The 18,465-nt window shown below is 31.3% G+C and overlaps 1 protein-coding gene, 1 non-coding gene and 1 pseudogene across 2 annotated transcripts; 1 reads left to right on the forward strand and 2 right to left on the reverse strand.

Annotated features, from left to right (window-relative positions):
- Window positions 1–5,842: 5,842 nt before the first annotated feature.
- On the reverse strand, window positions 5,843–7,165 carry LOC133670789 (protein NRT1/ PTR FAMILY 2.10-like; annotated as a pseudogene).
- A 6,641-nt stretch (window positions 7,166–13,806) lies between these two features.
- On the reverse strand, window positions 13,807–17,557 carry LOC133670448 (uncharacterized). The gene is made up of 10 exons (XM_062090944.1): window positions 17,246–17,557; window positions 17,084–17,145; window positions 16,630–16,773; window positions 16,298–16,408; window positions 15,992–16,196; window positions 15,743–15,801; window positions 15,024–15,076; window positions 14,719–14,941; window positions 14,285–14,393; window positions 13,807–14,164 (listed from the first exon to the last, which is right to left on the reverse strand). Exons 1-10 carry the CDS (start codon window positions 17,472–17,474, stop codon window positions 13,902–13,904), a joined length of 1,458 nt encoding a protein of 485 aa, XP_061946928.1. The 5' UTR covers window positions 17,475–17,557; the 3' UTR covers window positions 13,807–13,901.
- Window positions 17,558–17,645: 88 nt separating this feature from the next.
- Window positions 17,646–17,718, forward strand: TRNAA-AGC (transfer RNA alanine (anticodon AGC)). Its single transcript has one exon. It is a non-coding gene; the product is annotated as a tRNA-Ala (tRNA).
- The last annotated feature ends 747 nt before the right edge of the window (window positions 17,719–18,465 follow it).

Genomic DNA, 18,465 nt, shown 5'->3' on the forward strand with positions numbered 1-18,465 from the left:
ATATAATAAAAAAACACAAAAAAAAAGAAAAAATGCTACCTTAATGTAATTGTGAGAGAAGCTGAGAAGAGAAAACAAATTCATAAAATATGTTAATAAAAAAAACCGAGAAAAGAAAAGAAGAAAAGAGAAGAAGACATACCTAAGCGTGGAGGAGAAGAAGGAGTTGAAGAGAGAATAGAAGAGAAGAGAAGAGAAGAGAAAGGGATGTTGATGTTTTTTACATAAGAGGAAGAAGATGACGATGAAGAAAAAAAGGTTTATCCGTTGTGAAATGAGGGATTCTAGTCTTTTTATTGGGGCATTTTACCAACAATTTTACTGACGGATAATTAATTATTAATATTTTTAATCATCCCATCGATATTCTGTCTGTAATATTTAATTTAAATTTTCAGTTATTCGAAAATTTTAAAAAATCATTAAATATCACCAATGACTTTTCAAGCTGTCAGTAATTTTGTCTATAACATTTAATTTAAATGTTAATAAGACTATTAGTAAAAAAGTAAAATAAACCAATGTGATCAAGTGAAATATCTCACTTTATATATAATTGTACCCAATAAAAAGGACTATGGGGGTAAAGTTGAACATAATGGTATACGACAAGAGCTCAAGATCGTTAGGCCTAAAAAGCCTATAGAAAAAAATGATGTAAGCATTAGCCACATTATAAGTCATCAAAACTTAATGATGAGGATGACAAATAGACTACTGATTACTAACATTTCCTAGATCTGGAAAAAGGTGATTACAATGTTAGCTAACCAAGACCCAATTTCAAAGGATACAACATTTATACAATGATGAAAAATAATGATGTTAAACCATATACCTTACTAAGAGAACTTGTTTTGGGATAAAGAAAGACTAGTCATTTAGTCAATAATCAATAAACAACAAACATCAATCATAGTACTAACATGTGGTGTTAATGATTAACAATAAACATGATCATTACAAGATAGGATTAAGCCTAATATAATATAATAATTGGCTAACCACATTATTCAATGGTTGATTTTTTTCATTGATTTTCAACATCATTTAAGTGTTTAAGATTACCACAAAGATAAATAAAGAGATGTTGACCATGTTTTCTTTTCTGGTCAAAATATAATGTCTTTATCTTCAATCTATCGATGATTTTGTCTATAATATTTAATTTAAATATTCAATTAAATTCAAAAATTCAAAAATCCACCAAATAACACCGATGATTTTTCAATCCGTCGATGATTTCATCTGTAAATAACAATAATTAATAGTGCGATTGAGAAGCGAACAATTCTAGAATTCTTTGGAAAATACCGACAAAATTTTTCGTCGATAATTTCATTGGTAATTGACATGATGAACAATGTCAAGAGGATGTGAACAATTTACCAATGAGTTTATCCATGAAATTAAAATCGTTGGTAATTATGTTGGTATAAATGACACATCATCTTACTTTTTGGCTTTGTTTTAATTCTTCTTCTTTTTTCCAACTGTAATTCCCTCGGTATATACCATGAGAATATTTTCATCGATAAAATTCACTGCAATTTACCAACAAAAACATTTCATCAATATTTTCATTTGTATTTATCAATTTTTTTATAGTGAATGTTTTAGAAAATAGAGCAAGTGGTAGATGTAACTTTGTAACCTAAACATCATCTGAGTTGCTATAGGGTGAGAGACTTCACATTGATAATTGATCATCAATCATGCATTTTTTTCTTTATATTATAAGTTTATTGATATCATCTTTAACATTTCATTTAAAAAGATAACTATCAAGTTCTTTTTTGACTAGGAACTTTATGTTTAAATCAACAAGACCATTGAGGTACTAATGAGAAGGTTAAGTAAAAAGCCTATCTAAGGAACTCATAGTAAGCACGTTTGATTTTATCTCATTATGTTGTCATTTCCATAATTTATATATTGGCATCATTTTTCTTGTTTATTTATAGTTTCTCAACCTACTAGGATTCCTCTTTAATTAAGGATTGTTTAACCTATTGAGGTTTTTAATGATGATGATGAAGAACTCATCACTCAATTGGTGAGAAGAATACACGTAAATAATTTGATTGATTGTCCTTTTATCATCATCATCATAATTTAAATATGAATTTGTCTTATCACCATCCTTTTTGTTTTTCAAGTACCAACTCTTTATGAAAATAATAATTATCTCTTATATTGCTCTAGTATTCACAAATGATCAAGATAAAGCATTAAAGTCTTTTTCAACTTTAACTTTAAGGAGATGACCACCATTCATAAACTAACTATTGACCATATTTCTAATTATAAAGATTCATTTATGTTATGGGTGTTATAATAACACTCCATCCATGACAATCTTGATATGATCTTTGTGGTAGAATCTTTCTCTTTAATAAGTTATGACAACACAAAAGCAGTTACTGAAAAAGTCAAAAAAGCTAGTATAAGTGTTATTGAAGCTCATTTAGACAACAAAGCTATTAATGAGCCTATAATACTCTTACCTTAGAATGGACTTGGTAGGAAGATGTTATTACAAGGACTAACTCTAAAAGTACTTAGTTTTTTAAAAGAACATAAACCAACATCAATAGTTATTCCATATTAGATTAGTGAAGAAACTGGAGAAGTTGGTCCTTCAACTACACTAGTGGTTATGCAAGAGTTGGTAGTTGGGAGCACATATCTACCAAACATGACCACTTTTTATTCTTCATAAAAAATAAGCGAACTTCTTATTCACTCTACTCTTTGACTTAGAGCAACAACCACCCCTAATAGTTTTTTTTTTATCTTAACAAGGCACTTTATATTAGCTGTTAGCCTTGTTATCCTCTCCAACTACATGGAAGATTTCTAGTCTAAAAGAACGTTTGGGAACACGGTTTGCAACGCATTCCCAAAAACTTTAATTTTTTTTTTTTTGCAAAAGATTAATTTTTTTGTATGTTTTGGATTGTTTTGATGCGCTGATCACAAAAATAATTTTAAAAAAAAAAACATCATTTTAATGCATTTCGGCACGAAAAGTACTTTGAAAAGCAACCACAACCACAACCACAATCTCAAACAAGATCGTTTTGATGCCAGTATAGCTAGTAAATAAGAATTTGCTAGAGATAAAGAACAAATAAATCCTTGCTAATGAATATCGAGGAACTTCTAGCTATACCGGCATAAGGAACGGACATACTAGGCAATAAAGCTAAAGTGGACCATCTCCAAAGCTTGAGAAAATCTATTCTCAAGGATCCCAAAGCTTAATAGGTTATAATACATGGAAGTCCCTCTAACAATTTCAGAAAAAAAAAAAATCTTACCCCTCTCAAAACCACAATGGTATCTACTTTAGATATCAAAATAAGGTATCTATTTAGAAATCTATGGTGTCTTAAAATGAGTTTTGGGAAGCTGAGTACACCTTTACCCAACAAACTAACCTCACTCTTAAAAACCTTGTAATGCATCTTCAATCTTATAAGGCTAATGTTATTCAATTGAGAAAAAAAAAGTTAGTGTTAAGTAAATGATTGTTAAGACTAAGGCTTCTATGAATCAACTAGAGATTAAAGCTAGGAGATATACGAAAAAAACCATTACTTTGCAAGAATCTATGAATACAACCTTAGTTAAGCTTAAGAATAGAGGTCACCAAGGAAAAATGCCTCAAAAGATCTCTAGTCTATCAATACTATCTGGGATAAGTTTAGGACCATATTAGAGGAAAATATATCTTAATTTTTTGTATGAACATTTTTGTTCTAAAATTTCTAATATTAATAAATTCATGCATTCAATTGTACATGTAATTTTATATGTATAAGTTCCTAAAATTTTAATAATGTTCTTAATTTGAACATAATATGTTTATCACTTAATATTTTAATTTGAACAAATATTCTTCTTATCTCTTGTTTACTATTTAAATGTTTGTATATGATAAATTCTCTACTTCTTGTAAATAACCTAAAATTTTTGTTGTTAATTAAATATTAATAATAGAAACTTAAGTAACAAAACATGAATCTTTTAGTCTATCATTAGGCATGCAATACAAACAATTTCTCTAAAGTAATCTAAACTTGTGATATCTAGGCTGATCATTTTCCTCCCAAGTATATTAACTTTTGTTATGTCTCACATATAAAGGTTTTTTTTTAGGTATCGATCATTAATGAACCAAAAATATAATTTCCCATCTTAGTTACCTAGGTAGGCTCCCTATTTAAGTACTTTCAACAATGATACGTGGGCTCTCCTAATTAGGTGATCACTTGTCAAATTTTAAATCCTTATACTAATTGGTAATATGATCCTCCATACTAGATAACCTATAAAGAGGTTCTTTGATATAACATACTTGTTGAATGTTCTTTTAACCTTTTTTTATTGATTAGCAAGTGGTCTAATATATTAAATCTTACCTTATCAAAATTCTCTAATTTTGCCAACATATGAGATCGATAATATATGTTATCCATATTACATTGTACAACCCTCTTAAGTGATTGAACTACAAGTTTCATTGGCATCAAAACATTATGGTTATAAGTGAGGGTAAATGATAAAGTTCTAAAGATAGTTTTCTGTGAAGTTCTTTATACCCATAATACTTCTAAAAATGCATCATAACAAGTCTTAGGATTATTTCTAACTAATATCTATATTTTAAGGGTGATATTTTTATTGATGTATTTGGTTTGCCCATTCGAATAAGGAGTGCAAATAATTATTTTAAATTAATATTCCTATTTGAATTCCTTTACATCCTCCCTAATGAATATCGATCCTTGACCATTTTATGATTATTTCTGGCAGTCCAAATTTATGGATGATTTATTCCTTAATAATTTTGATCATAATTTCCTAATTGATTGTTCAATAAAAAAAGATTCTAACCTATTTGGTAAAATAATGCGTAGATATCAAGATGTAATTATACCTCTTTAAAAACTATGTGTGTGCGCACGCAGATTAATATGTAACTACATTTAAGTCATATATATAGGACACCCCAAGTAAAATAGTTTTTTTAAGGAAAAAACTTAATGCGTCTCTTTCAATAATATGAATGCTTTGATCAACGACTTTCTTCTCGATAGTTTTTTTAAGGAAAAAACTTAATGTGTCTTTTTCAATAATATGAATGTTTTGATCAATGATTTTCTTCTCGACATAATAGATATAAGAATTCTTCACCACTAAAATACATAAAAGAAAAACTAATACTTAAATACTCATGGACAAGCTAAAAGGAAACTTGTGGCGTGCAGATTTATGGTATTTTTATTTTTATTTAAGTGGCTCATGGGATGAAACAAGTCATCCATGTCTTTTTTTGGGTATTCAGGGCTATTATTTGTTTTCTTTTACTGACTCTTATTTTATTTTTCTTGTCTTTAAGTAGTTTATTAACTTGTGAAACCTTTCTCTCTTTTTTGACAAATGAATTTTATTCAAACTCGGATTAATTTATAGATGAATTGTCCAATATTTGATTGGTTTTTCTATTTAGTTATTGATCGAGTGAAGCAGAAAAAAGACAAATTAAGGGCCTAATAAACGGCGTGAAGTGAGAAACAATAATTGATTCAAGCTCTACAAATGCATGAATGATATATCATATGCTATGAAAAGTAAGACCTACAAGTCAATAATAGAGTTATTTTGAATTCAACACTACATCTACTAGTCTTACTTCAAATCACCACGCAAGTGTAAAATGAGCTTCCTTGCATATTTTATGGTGTTTTTCAGTTGATCTATTTTTCATGTTGACTTTGTATGCACACTGTTTTCATCTTCTTATCCTTTTAAAAAACAAACTAATTAGCTAATGGTTGAGGGTAGAATTTTCTTTACAGTACAACCATTTTGGCATTTTAAAACTAATTGGCTAATGGTTTAGTGTCTAGCATAAGAAGATGGGTGGAATGGCAAGGGTTTTTTTATTTTATTTTTTTATTCAATGGATATTTTAAACAACCAGATACTTCATAGGAACAAAGCTAGCTAACAATGTCAGCCCGAGTATGTATATTGATGGCAGGTTTTATAGCCAGTGCTCCTTACAGGGTGACAACAATCCGTGAGATATATTATCGTTCTAATTGAGAATAGTGCTTGCATTTCTCTTGTTGTTCTCTCTAAATGAACTCCTTGAAGTGTTGATGCTGGGAAGGAAAACGACTGGCAGTACGTGGTCCAGTTCCATTCAGGGCTTGAAGCTTTCCTATTCATACAATATGCTTCTGCGATCCCTTTGTAGCCATCTCCACTGTGGAAATATCACCATCTTTATATCTATACCATTAGGCACGCAAAAGAAAATAGCCGAAGTTGAGGATCCCCAGACCAACGATCACGTAATAGAAGCAATCCAGTTTCCCTTTGTTAAGATCATCGTCCAACCAGTCTCCAGTTTATCTCCCTGAAGTAATGCGGTGGACTAAAGTAACTAGGAAACCACTTAGATAATTAGAGATAGCAGCACCTGCGAAAAAGGATGACCCAGCGATACTCCTCATATTTTCTGGGAATTGCTTGTAGTAGAACTCGATCTGTGCAATATAAAAAAACCCTCTGAAAGTCCAGAGAGTGAAAGTTGTGGTATCAGCCACATGGCAGACATTGATGATATAGCGCCTCCTTTACTTGTAATGCCTATGGTTGGCCTTGTTAAAGCAATGTGCCTTCTGTTTCCTTCTACCAACCCAGAAACGATCGTACAAAGCATTGCTAGAACCATTCCAATTCCCATTCTTCGAAGCAATGCGAGTCCACCTTCTTTGCCAGTAAGCCTTTGAAGAAACGGAACAATGATTCGGTCATAGAGGGGAATCCAGATAGTGAGGGTTATCATTGCAAAGATTACGGACGTTGGGGCAGGCACCTCAAAACTGTTAGTGCCCAGACGTCTATCCATCTGAAGGGCTTGGAAAACTGCATGAGTCTGTTGCTGGATCAAGGGAATATGATAAAGTATGGATGTTGACCATACGGGAATTATCCTCAGCAAACATTTCACTTCCTCGACTTGTTGGATGCTACAAAGTTTCGATGGGTTAGTAGCTGAACCATCCAAATTAATTTGATCTTCATCTGTAATGATTGCAGCTTTGTCAAGATACCTGCAGTGGTCGAGATCATTGAGTATGAAAAGTCAAAAGCAATACTGGCCTCACTTGTGACCTGGTGGCATATATAGATATTGCTCAGTTCATGAGTTCGAGGGCTGGTAGACAGAGGGAAGAAGAAACAGAAAGGTCAAAAGCAATCAAATAATTAATTTATGCTGCTGAGTCTTTTGTAGCTCTGCCTTGACACTGTAACTCACACAACCACAGACCGAAAGGGTTTTCTTTTGTAGCAGCAACAAGTACATGAACCACCCTTCATATTGAAAACTGTAGTCAGATACGCAACAAGATTTGTTGAGGAGCCAACTGTGCCAAGCTTCTCAAACGTCTCATTTCCTGCACGTATTAGTGTCGTGAACCGTGTGGATATTAGAAAGCACCGTGTGTACGTATGTCAACGTATTATTGCTTGACGGCGACCGGTGACAGGGGCTGATCATGTGATTAAAAAATGTCAGAAGCTTTGATTTTGAGCAGCTAGAATTGACAAGTAGAGAAAATGGCAGATCAATAGGATCGTTCATAGCTAAGAATAGTCGTGTTTGTATCCAATACGAGGCTCTCCTCGAAGATGGGGAATCCATGGCACCAACTACCATTCTATGACTGATGTCTTTCTTTCTTTCGCAACTAACTTTCGAAGATATATCTCTTCTTTTTGGTGTCGATCTCTATATGAGATTGTTTGCTTAATATATTAAATATTAGTAGTTTTTTCCTTGAAAAATTATAATTTCAAAACTTAATGATCACCAGTGGAGCCCTTGCGAGTAAAATAAAATGTGAAATTCTCAGCTTTGTTTAACCAATTAAGAAAACTATAAAGTAAGTAAAAACAAAAGAATTAAAACAATAAACAAAAAATAAAGAAGGCTACAATGAAAAAATTCTCTAATTGTTTTCAAAATATCAACCATAAAACAACAAACATAAAAGTGTAAGAAATTCACTTTGGCTTGGTGATCTACTTTATTTAAAAGAATAACTACTTCTTGTATGAGCCCCCACAACCATGCATCATTATGTGACAAGGATTCATACAATGCATCATGTTTGTGATGATATAGTGCCATAACCCTCACTATATGACAAGGTAACCAAGATTCTTACGTGATTATCCATATACCCTTCCATGTAGTTTATCGTGAGTCATTTCATTCGGACTTTATTATAATCTTCAAATAGCATTTTTCACCTCCTAGAAATCTTATTAGAAATATGCCTTTTAATATTTTCTTAATCTAAAGCAACCTTCTAAGTGGATGAAGATGGTTTTTGGATTGGAACCTTCCTCACCCTTACTACTAAGATCTTTTATTATAGAGTTCGTCTATTACGCTACCAAAAATTTGTTTAAAATTAACGGAATTACTGACGGAATAATTATATCGGTAATTTGTAGTGATAATTACCAACTAACACTTTTTTATCTGTAATTCAGTCGGTATATACCAACGATATATTCCAGTTGGTATATACCGACGGAATTACATATAGAATATATAGAATTTTTTTATAAAAAAAAAGCGGTTCGCTGACATGAAAGTTTTTGCGAACGATTTTACCGAGGGATTCAAACCAGGATCTCCGTACAGTGACGTGACCGATTCACCGTCAAAATTACCGATGGAATCATCGACAGAATGAGTTCTTCGGTGATTCCATAGGCAAAAGTTAATATATCACCACTCTGCCGACCCTTTCCTTCCCTATTTCTCCTTTTTTCCCATCCTAACTCTCCCCTCCCAAACTGCAAACAATCCCCCAAAAAAATCTCCCTCTTCTCAGCACAAGTCATATTTCTTTAAGTTTTATGGTCACAGCATTTGTGTTCTGATTTATTATGGATTTTATCATTTTTTTGTAAGTAAATCTATCTTTTGTAATTTTAACATTTAAATTTTAATTTTATTGTTTTTTTAGTATATGTATTTTATTAGTATATGTACATGTTTTATTGTTATTTCTCAAACAAACTTGTAGTATATGAATGTATAATTTTGTACTTGTTATGATTTGTTTTAGATTTTGTAAAATTGTATCTGTTTGTCAATTGTTGAAACTTTGTTGAATTACCGAATTACATGTGTTGTGGTGAAATAATTAATAACTTGTTTAACGGGTCCATTTTAATTTTTATCAATGCTATTGCGGAGTTGTAATTTTCATAAATTTATAAGTATAAATTTGTATGGACGTTGATAATTGATAATGAATATTTAATATTTATGAGAAGTTGTAATTAGTTTGTTGGATAATCTCAAGGTAAACAAATATTTTTACAAATTTATTTACCTAACATGGTTAATTGATACATGTTATCATCATAATTTTATAGAGGTTCGATAGAAGTCATGAATGATCGTTCATAAATATATCGAGATTCACCCCAAGGATTGTGAAGGATGGATTATTGTGACGGGGTTCGGGGTTTTATTAATTTCGCAACATCTATTCCCAGAAATTTTACTGGATGTGGTATTAGGTATCCATGTAGGAAGTGTCAAAATAAAAAGTATCTGCATCCAGATGCATACAGAGAAGTATTTATTTGTAATAAGAGCATGGAAGAAAGGGTGGTTTGGTCAACTTTTAGTGCTAACAATGTGCATAGAGTTGCAAATGAAAATAGTAATCCTTACATGAATACGGTTATGGATGCAATGATAGCAGCACGGCAACTGTGGATTATCCCAGCTTCCATTGAAGCAATATTTAAAAGCTCTCTTTCGCACCAACAGCCGTGAGCAAGCTCAAGCCAACAGCAGCAGAGGAGCTCCAGCAACTCCATCAAACTATAAGCTCCAACATACGACCCTCTTTCCCCAATATGCTCTTAAGGCTAGCGTCCACCAGCTCCTCAGTTGTGAGAAGTTTCTTCTCCACCGTAGTCAGCTTCCTTTTTTCTCCCCCAGTCGCTGCTCCAACCATCAACAGTACCAGATGAGTCGTTGCCCCGTCTTGCCATTTTTAATTAACTTGTTATAGTGCAAGCATGTATTGAGCAAATCGAGTTACTAGCTTAGGCCAGTAACTGGGTTTGACTGCTATGCCTAGCTCAACCCATACGGCTGGGCTAAATCCAGCCCAAAACAATTTAAAAAAATATATTTTTCTTTTCTTTTAATCCAAATTTTGAGGATTTATTCATTGACGCCAGAGTTAGGAAACCGTACTTTTTGGGTTATACAATATTTACCAACACCAGAGTTGGAAATATTGATAGGCCAATATTCACTAACACCCGAGTAAGAAATATTATAGGAAGACAATAAGAATGAAGCAAAAGCAAACTCTTAGCAATTTAAGACAAAAGCAGCAATGCAGTCTGTCACAGGTAAGATGCTTGAGGGGTGATAGTATCTTACACTTCACATAACTAGTCTCGTACCATAGAATCTCTGTTGACCAGTTAAGGTTGCTAGTAACTATAATACTAGGTGGTGACTCTTTAAACTAGACATTTTCCTCTAAAGAACAAGATGTCAGATATATGTTCTTTTTCAAAGAAAACTTTTTTAATTGGTCGTCGCGACGTCTGGGTGTGATACCTTGCATGCTCACATTATAATTAAAAAAAAATGAAAGAGAAGGTGAAAACATTATTTACCAAGATATAATGCATAATGTTTTTATCTTCTTGCCCTTTTAAAAAACAAACTAATTGGCTAATGGTTGAGAGTAGAATTTTCTTTGTAATAAAACCATGTTGGCATTTTAAAATTGATTGGGGGCAAGAACAAGCATTTTATGTTGTGTAGCATAGTAAATTAACATCACTATTTTTAAAAGAAATAATTTTTTAAGCTTTAATTGAGAGTTATTTTTATATTTTCTATAAAAAATACACCGTAAAATAACCTATTTACCATTGGAATTAAAAAAAAAACACTAACTAGCAATAAGGGGGTCTTTTCATGTTTTTAATTTGAAATGTATAGTAAAAAGATATAGTTACCCTTGAAGACAAAATTTTTATCTGTTTGGTCATAAGGTTGCTAACTATTTTTTTTAATTAATGAGTTGGGGTGGGGTCATTTTAATATTTTAATAAATAAAAAGTATTTTAAAAAAATACACTAATAAATGCAGCTAATTTCAAAAACTAAAATTGTTATTTAAAGATGGTGTTTGGTTCGTCTCGGCATTCTCTCCATAAAAATAAAAGTATTTTTATTTTTTATATATTTATAATAAATCCATTTAAGATAAGTTATGTTGTGATTTTATTATTAGTGGTAGGCCAGTAAGTTACACCCGATTAGTTTCGATTCTTTAGCCACATATAATAATATTTACAGCTGTCATTAACAAAAAACAATTAAAAAAATAAATTATCGGCACTACCAGCAAGCCAGGGCTTGGTCCAGCCATGATTTTTTTGGCTGTCCTTAGAATAATAATACAGCTTTAGCTTTAGCATATTGTATAATTCTTATTCTAATCTAATTATTAATAAGTCACCGTCAATTAAATAATTTAAGAAAGGGTCAAAGATTCTTAACAAACGCCTAATCTATCTACCAATATAAAATTAAGATACATAGAAAAGCAAGACAATAAAGCAATGATTGAGGTTTATTTAATTGACTAGGAATTTGTTTGTTTTCGCACAGAAAAGTTATTTTTATCTTTTATTTAAATTAATTTTTTTAAATTAATTTAATATGATAATGTTAAAAATAAATTTTAAAAAATAAAAAATATATTTTTAAATAAAAAATAACTACAATATGTAAAGTCGTTGACTGGGAGAGCGCACCATTTATTCAACGGGTAAGCAACGAGAATGCGGAGATGAACAACAGATCTTTCAACCTTGAATGTTTATATTATTAGGATATATATATATATATATATATATATATTGCCCTCGAATCTCATCAAAAGATTTTAAAATTGATAGTATCCCTTGCGAATTAGAAAATACCAATTAAAAAATACCCAAAATTAGATTTTAAACTTCAATTTCACTTATAAAATCATAAGTATCCCTTGCGAATTATAAGATAAAAAAATCCATTTATTATATTAAAAATAATTACAACTCCATAAGAGTTTGTTTTTAATAATAGTTAAAAATTAAGTGGGGGTCAAGTCGAGTGAATTCCTCACTCAACTATAGTCAAACTAAATTAGATTTTATTTGTCAAAGTTTGATTCATGGATACAAAAAAATTTATTAAATTCTGCATTCAAAATTTTTTATTAAATTCTGCATTCAATGAACCTTTTTTTTTAATATATATATGCAATTTAAGGATATCAAATAATTTTCAAATTAGATACCTTATATTTAAGGGGTTAAACTCCTTTTTTACTTCTATAAAGTTTAAACATGTTTTCAATCTCTTATTATATAAATATTTTAAAACATACTCATTTTATTGGCAATAACTGCTTATGATTTATTTTATTTTAAATAAATTATAGTCTTGGAGAATATTTTTATTTCTTGATAACACTTAATCAACTTGAGGCTTGTAAGGTAAAAATAAAATAATTATTTCAATTTACTCGATAGATTATAATGCTATATATTAATATATTTCAATTAAAAATGAAAATAAAAATATTTTTTATAATTTTTAAAATGAAAAAAAATCAATGAATGACTTTCAATTAAAAAAATAAGAGGGTTTAAAAAGAAATTAAAAAAGTGTGCAAAGCAGGAAAGAAAAAGAGTTGGTCTGCGCACGCCAAGTTTGATTTTTTTGGGCCTACATGCACGACCTAGCTTTAAAATGATTAAAAAAAAAAAACTTGAGAAGTGATGGATGACGTGACATCTACTTTTACCAGTTTTGATGACTTACGTTGACTGGAAAATTAGGACAGCTGGCTTTAGAAGTTTGACTTATTTTTTAGCTATTTTTTCTCGCTCGTAACTCCTTCTCTCTTTTTTATATTATTAGAGGCAAGGACTAAAATGAAACAGAAATGAAGTATTGGGATTGAAGTGTTAAGAACATCTAGAATGTCTAAAATATCATACTAGTTTATCTGGTAACTCAGTTATTAAATTTTTAACTTTAACGACTAGGATTGAATGAACCCATCCAATGGTTCTTATTAATTTCAATAATGGAAAACTCATTTCCTTATGGTTGTACCCACCTTACCTTTCTTGCATCTGGGTAGCTTCTCAAAAGTTTATTAATGAATATTTTCTAGTTGAAGATTTAGATTTCATTTTTAGAAAATGTATTTATTTTTGTTTTGGATAAAAAACACCTACTAAAATTTTAAAAATTTTAAAAATTTTAAAAAAATTTATTATTGTTTGATTATATAAAATTTTATCCTTAATTATTTTATTTCGAATCTTTTTTTTTAATTTCAACTCTTGAAATTTAAATTAATTTAATTTTTATATCATTTTTAGTCCTTATTTTTTTTATTATAACTTGTTTTTCTCTTATTCTATTTTTAATTAAAAAAAATTGATCTATTAAATTTTATCCATATTTTTATTACTATTTATTTTATTTAAAATAATTAATTAAATTATTTTTTTTAGTTTTATCTCATTTTAATTTTTTTATCTGAGAAATTTGATCTTTATTTTTCTAATTACTATTTTTTTATTTAAAATAATTTATAAAATTAGTTTTTTTTTTAATTTCACCAGTTTTTTATTTAAAAGATTTCCAAATGAACTAGGTTTTTCAAAACACACAGGTGTATTTAAAGTTGCATTTGTTACACATTTACAAATGCAGAATACAAAACGTTAAAAATCATGCTGTAGTTCAAACTTCATTGAAATGGAACTGGAACACCTTGCTTCGTGTCCACGATGGCCATTGCCAGATACCGAGTACCCATTCCAATGGGCACCTGTTCATCAGGTCCCTCCCAAAATGGGGCTTCACCTTCACCTACCAGACGCCAGTATCCTGTCCTCAGGGAATCAGCTTGTTCATCTGTGCAGTTCTGCAGCAATGATTCCACTCGGAAGTTTATGCCGAGAGCACCAAGAAATTGGGACTGAGTAATTGGTCCATGGACAGAGATATCCGCTAAAATCGTCATGTAATAAACGAATTAGTTTCCACTATTTTTCTTTTAGCAATCCTGTTTTTAACTGCACTCAAGTTCTAAAAGAAACGACGTAAATCCAAAATGATGTATAACCATACCTGACACTTCCTCAGCAGAGTGCCTGATGGAAGCAAAATCGACATATGCACTGAGATCAGCTGACCCAGGATTATCGAGTATGTTGATGAACTTGTGTTTCCTAATTGCCTGCACAGATGTAGTAAGGGAAAGAATAGAAGGGTCTAGAGAAATAGACTGACTCAAACCAGCACTCAAAGTTTTCAATGCAATGAGAGTAAACCCAAATGAATACAAACCTTCGGTTAACAGTGCAATCTTTCTATCCCTGAGGAAAGTTTGAAGAAACATAATAGAACATGTAGGAATGCAACAGTACAGGTCATAAATGCCCAAGTATTCAAACATTGTGTTGACAGATAATTGAAAATGTTTACAATCACATCGATAAACCATGCAGTCCGACAGACATAATGGAAGCACTTGCACCAAAAACAATGGTAAGAGTCCTCACCTGCAGACTATCTGAGACTACTCCATTTAGGCCATAGTCAATAATCAGGGCCCCTCCTCCATCACAACTTATTCTGTCAGCAATAGCATGTGTTAAATCCATTGCTTTGGGGCAAACCTCAATATGACTAAGCTTCTCTATTTCTTCAGGTGCAGCCCACTTGCAGCGCTTCATTAAATATAGAGTTGCTGGTGTTGGCTGTGGGGATAGAACAAAACGGAACCTAAACGATATACATAAGAAATATCAATCTACAATTATCTGCAAAAGGATTATATCTCTAAGATTAAACTACAAATGCTTACATTGAATCTTCCGAAACATCAACCATTTTTTCACACCAGCCACGAGAAGCTCTCTGCAGGTGTTGTCAATCAGACTGACTGGTGAGGAGAACAGAAATGAATATGACGGCCAAAAACCAATGACAAGATAAACCAAGGGAGAGTAATTTGAAATATCTTTCTTCCAGTTATGGGATGAATACAAAGTAAAAGTTTGAATTATGACCTAGAAACTGGCTACACACTTAGAGCAATATAACAACTTACGGTTAAGTTTTCCATTATAGAGAAGATGAGACCAAAATTACAGAGGAGAACATGTTATCATTTTGCAACCTCCATGTTGAGAAACAAACTGAGATAGCTCAGCCCATTGTATTTTTCTGTTCTTCTCTCATTATATTTCAGTGATATTTATCCTATCCTTTCTATAAAATTATTTTAATATTTCTAATAAGTAAGTCAATAAGAAGCTTGAGTAATATCAACTAGTACAAGTGTAAGAATAGGTAGAAAGAGAAGGAATATGGAAATCAAGAAAACAAGATCCAAATAGCTAAAAATTCAAAGATAATGAACACTATTTAGAGTTCAGGAAAAGAAAATGCATTAAGCATTTTGCAGAAAGGATCCTAAATATCAGATTTATGCAAATAATGGATTACACAAGTACTAATTAACTGTGACCTGAACCATTTTTTTTAGGGCAGAGCGACACCAAGAAAATCAATAAGACTAACCTGAAACTGATGCACAGGTAGAGCATCGTAAAACTCATGGGCAATGATAATTGATGGCACTGAAACATCACAATGAATGATAATCAGAGAAAAAGCAAACTGTCACTTTACAATGTTGGAAAAAGAAAATAAACTGCTATCCCAAAAATGTGAAACTAAAATAAAATTAACTCATTCCATTCCATTCAAACAATACAAGTCTGATACTTAACATTTCAACTAAAGGAAATTTAAAATATAACTACATACATCCTGATGGAACCTGCTCTAGCATAGCATGCCATGACACAAGTGTCCCTGCCAACGTGCTGATGGTCCTTTTTTCAACACCATCACCGTTATCGTCTTCATCTAAACATTTTAAGTTGTGATGCTGAAGCTTCTGTAACATAGGACTACATTCTACCAAGTGTACATGCAACGATTCTGTGAAGCTCTTAAACTTGGATACACCCTACAAGTAAAAGGCATGCTTATTCAATAAAAACTGAATAACTTAAAAATTTTAAAGCACCGACTTATTTCACTAGTATCATCAGAATTGTGGTGATATACACGCAGAAGATCAGCCATCAGAGTTCCTCGTCCTGGACCCAGCTCAACTAGGTTCACTTGTTTTGGCCGTCCCATTTGCTCCCAAAGGCACATGGCCCATACACCAACCATCTGATATTACATCAAAAGGGTTAAATTATTTCCTCAGATAGCAATCAACCAAGAATTAACAATTGAGGTAAACAGAATTGAATATCAAACAACTACAAATGCTCTTTCAGTACAATGACTCCCTAAATGCCTCAATGACCTTAGAAATGACGTAAAGGTTTCACAAGTTCCATGTTACTCAATCACACAAGTATTTCAAAGTTCAACAGAAACTCATTTACCTCACCAAACATCTGGCTTACTTCAGGAGATGTAATGAAATCACCTTCTGTTCCAAACACATCTCGACTAATGTAGAATCCAAACTTGGGATTCGTCAAAACTTCTTCCATATACTCTGCCACTGAGATTGGCCCACCTCGGAACTGAAAAACCATCCACAACCTCCAATAAATTTTTCAATAACAACAGCACAAAACAATACTTTTCATTGATGACATAATGAAAATTTTAGCATCCATTTCTGAAAAGAGTTTCAAAATCACATGTATCTAAGTTCCAAGCTTCAGAATTTCCTGATAACCATATTAGGGTGAAAGTGAACGTCCTTCATCAATCCATCAACAAAAATTTATTTAATTTGTAAGAAATTTTTTTTGAAGAAAAACAAACAGAGGCATTTTAACAAACATAGTATCTGCATTGTAAAAAGAAATAAAAATAAATTGGTGGCACCTTGATAATGCCTTTAAGGTGCTTGACAAGCTCAGACTCCGATGTGGGTTCATGAGAATGATCTACAATAGAGTACAATAATAACCAAACAAATCAAAGAAAACAAATCCGAAGAAACACCGCAAAAAAAAAAGAATACGAGTATGAGAAGAGAAGTTGGACCAGGTGGATTATATAGGTCGGAACGGTCAATGGAGATGGACGTGCTATTGGGATATTGATCGGTAACCTTGTCGTCGACGAAAGTAGTGGTGGGGCTTTGTGATTCTGGAGAAGAAGAAGAAGACGAAGAGAAAAGAAGTGATTTAGTTAACAAAGGAGAAGAAGTTTTAGAATTCAAGAGGAAATGACGGCAGGTTGAAGCTTGCTTTAGTAAGTGTCTGGTAAGCATTTTTTATATATTTGTTATTTACTTAGCTTTGCTCGTTAGGGATTTCAGGTTTTCTTTCTCTTTATTCCATTGATGAACGAACAAGCATAGCACAACCTGAGTGCATCCGTTCGAAATGATTCGCAATTCAAGCTTTATTATTATATTTATTTCCCGCACACAATTCAAGGCGGGGATGTAGCTCAGATGGTAGAGCGCTCGCTTAGCATGCGAGAGGTACGGGGATCGATACCCCGCATCTCCATTTCTTCTGTTTTTTCTCAAACAAATTCTCCTCCAGATATTTATTTATGGAGTATCTTTATTGCTCCCAAAAAATGTTTTCATTATAATTTTATCAATCAAAGATATTCATAAGGTTTCATAATTTTAAAAAGTATATACTTGATTCATATTTTTAAAATTTTAAATATAATTTCAAAAACTATATATTTTTATCTCTTTCCCGTTCTACTTACAAAAAAATATTAAAATAATATGATGAAACATTATTCTAGATATAAGGTTTATTATATTATTTGAAGAGCATGAAATAATAACTACAGGATTATAACTTACAATAATATATAGGTTTAGTAGGAAGCTCAAGCCTGTTTATTTTTACGTTTCAAAAACGCTTTTAAAAAAATTATTTTTATTTATTTTTTTCATTACTTTAAATTAATATTATTTTAATATTTTTAGATCATTTTCATGTGCTGATATTAAAAATAATTTTTTTAAAAAAAATATTATTTTAATATATTTTTAAATAAAAAATATTTTAAGAAACAACTGTAACTACATTATCAAACAAACAAGCTAAATTGTTATAAGGATAAATGTTTTGATCAAAATAGATGTTTCAATCAATTTTAGCTCATACAATGAGTTGTTTTCTCTAGTATGTAAGGTCAGCTCTCCATGGTTGGCTCCTTTAAGGATTTTTCTAAGGTCTTTATTATGTACCATAGATCTTAATTTATAGTGCTGGATTCCTGTAATACTCTTT

Source organism: Populus nigra, chromosome 13 (assembly GCF_951802175.1).
Source record: "Populus nigra chromosome 13, ddPopNigr1.1, whole genome shotgun sequence".
Lineage (NCBI taxonomy): Eukaryota > Viridiplantae > Streptophyta > Magnoliopsida > Malpighiales > Salicaceae > Populus > Populus nigra.